We start from the raw sequence: 8,039 nt of genomic DNA on the forward strand, positions 1-8,039 counted from the left end.
GTTTGGTGGCATACTGTTTAGCATGGAGTTTAAAAAAAAACTTTATCATAAATATTTCTGTGAAAAGAAAGAAATACAGGATTAGAGAAAACAAAATTCCAATTCTCTTAGGCCCCTTGACAGATTTATATTTTCCCGAGCTTGTGACCTAGTACTTATGGGCACAGTCACTCTAAACAGTGGAAAGCCACATGGAGAGGGGAGCCTAGGTGGCTCAGTTGGTTAAGTGTCCAACTCCTGGTTTCAGCTCAGGTCATGACTGTCAAGCTGTGTGGGGGGCTCCATGCTGGGGTGGAATCTGCTCTTGATTCTCTCTTTCCCTCTCCTTCTCCCTCTGCCCCGTCCCCACCCCCTCTTTCCTAAAAAAAAAAAAAAAAATGTGTAGAAAAAGGAAGCCACATGGAGGGAGAAAGATTATTAAATGAGAGTGAATGTAGCTGCTGCAAGCTTCTGGGTCACTAAATGTCCCCCTTGTGACATATGCTTCATGTGTAATTATGGGCAACATTTTAAAAATCCATTCCATTTTGTTTTTGGGAAAAGCAACTGAAATTGTGTTAATAACTCCCACAGCAAGATGACTTCACTTCACAAAGGAAGTTCTTTAATTAGCTATTGCAATCCATGGTACTGGTTATCCAAGATATATGGGTGTGTGGTATGGTACTTAAATATTTGTGTTTTTTTTTGGGCTTTGTGACTCAGTCTTTAAAAAAAAAGGTTTGGAGGTTTCTCTTCTTCAACCTGTTATTACTCCCTAGAATTTCTCTCATAATTGGTATGTGGAAGTTAATCACATCAGGTAAAAAATTAAGTTCACATGTTATCATTCAGAGAGTTAAAGGAATTCTGGGTTAAAGTGATTACTAGAATTAAGACAACATGGGCTCTTGAGCATAAGAATTTGTAGTCTGTTTATGAGATTCTAAATCAAACACAGTATTGAACCATCTGGTTATTTTTACTGCCAACACAGGTGATGGATTGAGATGCCCAGGTAAAGGTGAGCATACTGATACATAAATCTGAAAGAATAGAGATGAGGATAGAGAACAGAATGGGACACAAAACTGTCATTGTAATGACCAGGTAGACTTCCTCTGATAGATTTTCAGTGATCAGGACTCTAATTAAGTGACATATAGTGGTTAAATAGGTGTGTTTTGAATACACAAACCCCTGCTGTCTGGCTATGCCCTGTAACACTAACTTTACTGCTAGGATTTAGCTGTTTCTACTGTGTAGGGTAATAATAGTACTTCCTTTGGAGCACTGTTGTAAGAAGAAATGAGATAATGGATGAAGTGTTTAGCATGGTGCTTTGTATGAAGTTGACTAAGAAAATTCTGGTTGTTATGATTAACAGATGCTTTTTCCTCCCAGCATTTTACAAGTACAGGATGCTATGTATATATTTTTTTTATTGAGAACATTTTCCAGCTTCTATCCTTTTGCACTTTCTTATATGGTATATATTTATAGAATTATTAGTCATGTAATAATGTAAGGCAACTAAATCAAGTCTGACATATCCAAAAGCCTTTATCCAATTCAATTACTTATATACAGAGACAAGAAGACAATTTCCTCATATAAATATGGTTATCTTTTTTTTTAATATTTTATTTATTTGTCAGAGAGAAGGAGAGAGAGAGAGAGAGAGTGTGCACAGGCAGGCAGAGAGGCAGGCAGAGGTGGAGAGAGAAGCAGGCGGAGGTGGAGAGAGAAGCAGGCTCCCTGCCGAGCAAGGAGGTCATGCGGGACTCGATCCCAGGACCCTGGGATCATGACCCCAGCTGAAGGCAGCGGCTTAACCCACTGAGCCACCCAGGCGTCCCTAAATATGGTTATCTTTATTGTGAAGCTATCTTCTCTTTCATATCTCACATGATGATATATGCCTCATTATTTTTCGGTCTTTTAAAATCTCCTAGATTATTAATCTGCTCAGAAGCAGGTATTTTTCTGTTTAGATTGGCTTTACCAAGTAGAGGTAAAACTTTATTATCTGATTTTTAAATACAATAGTATGCTCACTCAACTAAAAGTTATCACTTCATAGTTTATATACCTCTTTCAAATGTATGCTGCAACAAAGTTTAAAGAGTTGTGGTGAACTACACAAAGGCATGAATCCTCTCTGTTGTGATCATTATTATATCTGCAGGCCTACAGAATGGTTGACATGTATCATAGCAGGTGCTTAATAAGTGGGAATTAATGAACAAACACTATTATAAAGAGTTAGTAGAGGAGCCAGGAACTAAACCCAGATTTTCTGATCTCAAACATGTGCTATTAATATTTTACTGTAGAAATTTTCACACTCTGTCTTCCTATGAAGACTGGCTGATATCACAACTGTGAATAAAAATATGATTATCTCGGGGCACCTGGGTGGCTCAGTGGGTTAAGCCGCTGCCTTCAGCTCAGGTCGTGATCTCAGGGTCCTGGGATTGAGTCCCGCATGGGGCTCTCTGCTCGGCAGGGAGCCTGCTTCCCTCTCTCTCTCTTTCTGCCTGCCTCTCTGCCTACTTGTGATATCTCTGTCAAATAAGTAAATAAAATCTTAAAAAAAAATATGATTATCTCTTAATATGGAAAAATCCTTTTAGGATGGTTTTAGAGAAATTCTGCCTATAAATCTAGAACTAAACCAAGTCAATTCAATAAAACTAACTAGACATAAACAGGGATGGCTTAAGATCAGAAAACTTTGTTTTAATATATTTTTAAAGATTTCATTTATTTATTTGTCAGGGAGAGAGAGAGAGAGAGAACACAAACAGGCAGAGTGGCAGGCAGAGGCAGAGAGAAAAGCACATTCCCCACCTAGCAGGGAACACAATGCGGGGCTTGATCCCAGGACCCTGGGATCATGACCTGAGCCAAAGGAGCCACTTAACCAACTGAGCCACCCAGGCATCCCTTTATTTTAATACATTTCTCACTTGGCAAACTCTTGTAGGTCTTTATACACAGAGAAATAATACAGAAGAATTTCAACAGGGATAAGAGTCTATGGGGGTATTATTAAAACAGTAATTAGCAAGTTTTATATTACTGTTTTATATTTATATTTTAAATGGACTCAATATTTGGAAGTCATGCCATAAATAAATAAATAAATAATCTCAACTAGTTGTCACTAAGTGTTACAAATGGAGGTATTCCCAGCTTCTGATATCTGGGTATGAGCTTCATTTCAAGGATTTGTCCTGGAAATCACAGATCATTTCAATTTTATTTTGAATGATGAAATTAGCATATTCATACAAGAATATATAAAACTGCCTTTCAAATCTGCTTATAAATTACATATATATGAAAATATAAAATTTGTAAAGCAATTTTTGTAATATCCACATTTCATTCTAGAAAATAAAAAGGTTAGTTTTAAATGCATGTCCTTACTATAAGACTGAATTTATAGTTCCTGAAAACTGTAGATGTAGTTAAGCCTATGAGGTAGAATACTGTTCAGAAAAGACAATTATGCTTTGTCAATTCCATAATAAGGTTAAAAGCCAATGTCCCATTCATTTAATTTGTAATAAAACTGACAAAATTATACTGACGTTTCCCAAGAGAATGCTTATTTCATCTAAATAAGTTCTTGCACATGCTTGCTATCATGCTCTTAGTATCAAGGCTTGCTCTTAATTTACCACAATCTTTGAGAAAATGTAACCCACCTAGTGAAGCTTTTTCTGACCACCTGGTTAGTCCATATATCTTTGTTCTGCTTAATTTTTTCCATAGCACTTGTCACTAACTGACATAAATGTATATGTTATTTATTTTTAATAGCTTCTGCCATCCCTTATACCCCCTTTAGAACACAAGCTACATGAAGGTTGAACACTTTTTCTTTTATTTTCTTTTTTTTTTTCATTGCTTTGTCTCCAGAGTCTATAAAAGTTCATGGTACAGAGAAGGCAACGTATAGCATTTGTTGAATGAATTAATTACATCAATTACACTATTCAGTAGGCTTTGGAAAAATACTTTTGTTACTGTGATAGTAACATCATTAGAGAAAGAAGAGGTTATAAAATCAGCAACAAACATAAGTAGTACAAATATAAATTTAATTAGCAGACATGCTAATTAAAATTGCTTTCAGTCTCATATTTGATGAGCAGGTAGCTAGTCAGACTATTTTTAGTACTGAATTCAACTATTCTAAGAGAAAAATCACATTGAAAAAAGGAAATAGTACAGCTGTGATACTAAAAAACTATTTGTTTGCCTGTTTATCCATCTGTTTTGTTTTTCTCAGTCTGATTTATTTCACATAGCATAATTCCCTCTTATGCCCATGCATATTGTCACAAATGGCAAGATCTCATCCTATTTGTGGCTGAGTAATATTCCATTGTGTGTGTGTGTGTGTGTGTGTGTGTGTGTGTGTGTGTGTGTATCATCTTCTTTATCAATTCTTTTGTTGATGGATAATTTTTTTAACTGAAATTCTATTTCTTTGGTTACCAGTGAGGTTGATCATCTCTTCAAATGGCTATCGGCTATTTGTAGTTCTCCTTCTGTGATACTTGTTTGCATCCATTTCCCATTTTCATAAAATAATAATTTTTGATTTAAAAGAATATATGCTTCTGAGGTTCTGGGAAGATAATTTTTCACTGCTAAATCATAAAGTTCATTGTTATAAAGCTTAATTGTTTGAATATAGAATGGTGAATGCAATCTGTTGCTCACACTAATTTGACTTGTTACAAATTAACTTTTCTCTCTTATAACTGCAGATATCTCAAATACATGGTCACATGACACTCCTTTCTCTGTTATCATTTACCAAGTAACTGGGCTGATTTCCACCTCTTTATACTTGGCCTAACTTTTCTCTCCCTTCACGATTCTGTAAAAGGCATCAGGCTCATCTTCTGCAATTTATAATCTGAATGCGTAAGTACAATGTTTGTGTCTTTAAAGGTATTGTGGGGATCTTGCACACTTCTACAAAAACACTTTACAACACAAAGGCAAATACTCAACTTCTTCCTTCCTTCCATATTGACTTATGTGTTAGATAACTATCTCTGTCTTTCTCTCCCTTCTTCCTCTCTCTCTCCCACTCATGCCAATTCATTAAGTGCAAAAGTAAAGAACAATTCATATAATTCTGTAAATAATCACATGGAAAATAAAAATTCCTAATAGTAATGTGAATAATCATTGTCCTAGAGTCTCACTATATGATTTTTTATAATTATTAGAACTGAAGCATCTACTCCATTTGCAAAGTGGTGAAATGCTTATCCTTATCCTTTTTTATTAATTTTTTAAATTTTTTAATAAACATATATTTTTAGCTACAGGGGTACAGGTCTGTAAATCGCCAGGTTTCCTTATCCTTTTTAATTATCTGTGTTTCTTGCAGATAACTTCAGCAGCCCAGAGTCAGTTAATGGATGGAGCAATAAATCAGTGGTTACTGAATTCATTTTGTTGGGCCTGTCTAGTTCTCGGGACATCCAACTCTTCCTTTTCTTTATCTTTTCGGTGTTTTATGGAGCTGCAGTGTTGGGAAACATCATTATCATCCTCACAGTAATTATAGACTCTCGCTTACATTCCCCAATGTATTTTCTTCTTAGCAATCTCTCCTTTATTGATATGTGCCAGGCTACATTGGCCACTCCCAAGATGATTGCAGACTTCCTCAATGAACACAAGACCATCACCTTCCAGGGATGCATGTCACAAATATTTTTCTTGCATGTTTTTGGGGGTAGTGAGATGGTGCTTCTTGTTGCCATGGCCTATGATAGATACATTGCTATATGCAAACCTCTGCACTACATGACCATCATGAGCCAAAGGGTGTGCGCTGTTTTAGTGGGGGTCTCTTGGACCACTGGCATCCTACACTCAGCCAGCCACCTGGCATTCACTGTCAATCTTCCTTTCTGTGGACCCAATAAGGTAGATAATTTCTTTTGTGACCTTCCCCTTGTGATCAAGCTTGCCTGCTTAGACACATATGTTTTAGAGATTCTGGTGCTCACCAATAGTGGCCTGCTTTCACTTATCTGCTTCCTCCTTTTGCTCATTTCTTACATTATTATCCTTGCTACTGTCCACCACCAAGCCTCTGGTGGCATGTCCAAGGCGTTTTCCACCCTGTCTGCCCACATTACTGTTGTGGTTCTGTTCTTTGGTCCATTGATCTTCATTTATATTTGGCCCTTTGAAAGCTTCCCAATTGATAAATTTATTTCTGTGTTTTTTACTGTCTTTACTCCTGTCCTTAACCCCATGATCTACACATTGAGGAATAAAGATGTAAAGGAAGCCATGAAAAAGCTAAGGAACCGACATGTGGGTTCCAAGGAAGTCTTTTAGACAACTGTGAAGCCATAACAAAAATCCATACTTAATGTCTTTTGCAAAGCACATGTATGCTTTTATTGTTGTGTTCTGTCACAATTAGTCTTTTGCTACTAGAGGACCTCCATCTGATGATCTAAAGCTGGTAAATACATTACAAAATCTCATATGATACTACTTCTAATACTCGAAGGCTCATCTCATCTTCCCTGAAACAATCAACTATATATATTAAAATTCCTAAATAGTTTTTTCCCCCCTTATATAGGCACTGTTTAAAAAAGCATCCTGTAGCATTTATTTTTCTCAAATTTTAAATGCAACTTGAGGAGGATCCTACCATATCATGGAAAGAATAGGAGAAGGAAGGTGAGCATGATTGATTCAGTCCCTTGTTAGCCACAGAATCATCACTGCATCACTGAATCCATGCCATGAGGAGTTTACTCAATTTATGTCAGCTTTAAGTTCAAATCTGTGGTTTTTGAGCTGAAGATATGATTATGGTTTTGTTTTTACTACTTAGAACAGATTCTAAGTCCCTCAGAACATTATTGTTCTAGTTCTTACCATATGTGTCCATTTGCCAAAAGTTTAACATGCTAGCATATGCAGTAAGTGCCATAAGGAGAATACAAGCACATAGAGCATTGGTTTCCAGGTAAATTCTACTGTTGTTTCATACAAACAAGGCAATTTGGAGTGATGGAATAGGAAGCCAGTGGAAAACTAGATGGTCCAGATCTTGGTCTCAGATTTTTATGAGTCCTTGTACTCTGTAGTTTTCATATTTAGTTTTCCATGTTTGAGGTTACTTCATTGGATGTTACCTAAATAAACTGACACTGATAAAAAACAGTCTTTAAGAATATTAAAATGAGTGGTTACAGGTATTACAAAAGAGGCAAAAGTCATAATCCCATATTCAGTAAAAGCTTTCAAATCAATCAATGTAGCAATAAAAATGTTTGTTAGCAATTAGGTAGTAAAGGCAAGTAGGATATAATAGATATAAAACATATACTGAGTTAATCTCAGTGTGTTAAAGTTCAGTTTTGTTTAACTTAAAGCAACCCCCTGCAATTTTTTAAATTAAGTATGCTAGGTATTATGGACACATAAAGATTAAGGAACATTTCCATCCTCATGGAAATCACTGAATATTAATGAAGCAGAGATCCACAAAAGTTTTGCATCACAAAGGATTTACTCTGTATAAGGGTTATAGAGTGATACAGCTAGGATAGGAGTCACGAAAACACTTCATAATTGACTTAAACTTAATGAATTGCCTCAGCTCAATTTTTGGCCTACAGACTTAAAGACTCAGAAATTACAATGTGTTAATAATTATAAGAAACCTGGATAGATTTGCCAAATTATACTGAAAATACAACTGTCATGGTGCCTGGGAGTCTTAGTTAGGTGTTCAACACTTGATTTTGGCTCAGGTCATGATCTCAGGGTCATGAGTTGGAGCCCTAGGTTGAGGTAGAAACTGAGTGTGGAGTCTGCTTGAGATTCTCTCTCCTTCTCCATCTGTGCTACCCTCCCATAGGTGTGTGCTGTAAGTAAATAAATAAAATCTTAAAAAATAAGAAAATATAATTGTCAAATCAAATAGAGCATTATGATTGAAACAGAAACCAAATAATTAAGTGGTTTTGGTGAATCTATGTCAGAATTTT

At 35.9% G+C, this 8,039-nt stretch overlaps 1 protein-coding gene across 2 annotated transcripts; it reads left to right on the top strand.

Moving 5' to 3' along the window:
* Window positions 1–399: 399 nt before the first annotated feature.
* On the top strand, window positions 400–6,366 carry LOC123944298 (olfactory receptor 4K1-like). 2 transcript variants are annotated; one of them, XM_046009264.1, is made up of 2 exons: window positions 400–433; window positions 5,450–6,366. In XM_046009264.1, exons 1-2 carry the CDS (start codon window positions 400–402, stop codon window positions 6,364–6,366), a joined length of 951 nt encoding a protein of 316 aa, XP_045865220.1. The 2 variants fall into 2 exon arrangements, with proteins under 2 accessions (XP_045865220.1, XP_045865221.1); XM_046009265.1 differs by lacking the exon at window positions 400–433 and adding an exon at window positions 1,296–1,306 and having other exon boundaries at window positions 5,439–6,366.
* The last annotated feature ends 1,673 nt before the right edge of the window (window positions 6,367–8,039 follow it).

The sequence above is a fragment of the Meles meles genome, chromosome 6 (assembly GCF_922984935.1).
Source record: "Meles meles chromosome 6, mMelMel3.1 paternal haplotype, whole genome shotgun sequence".
NCBI classification, from domain to species: domain Eukaryota; kingdom Metazoa; phylum Chordata; class Mammalia; order Carnivora; family Mustelidae; genus Meles; species Meles meles.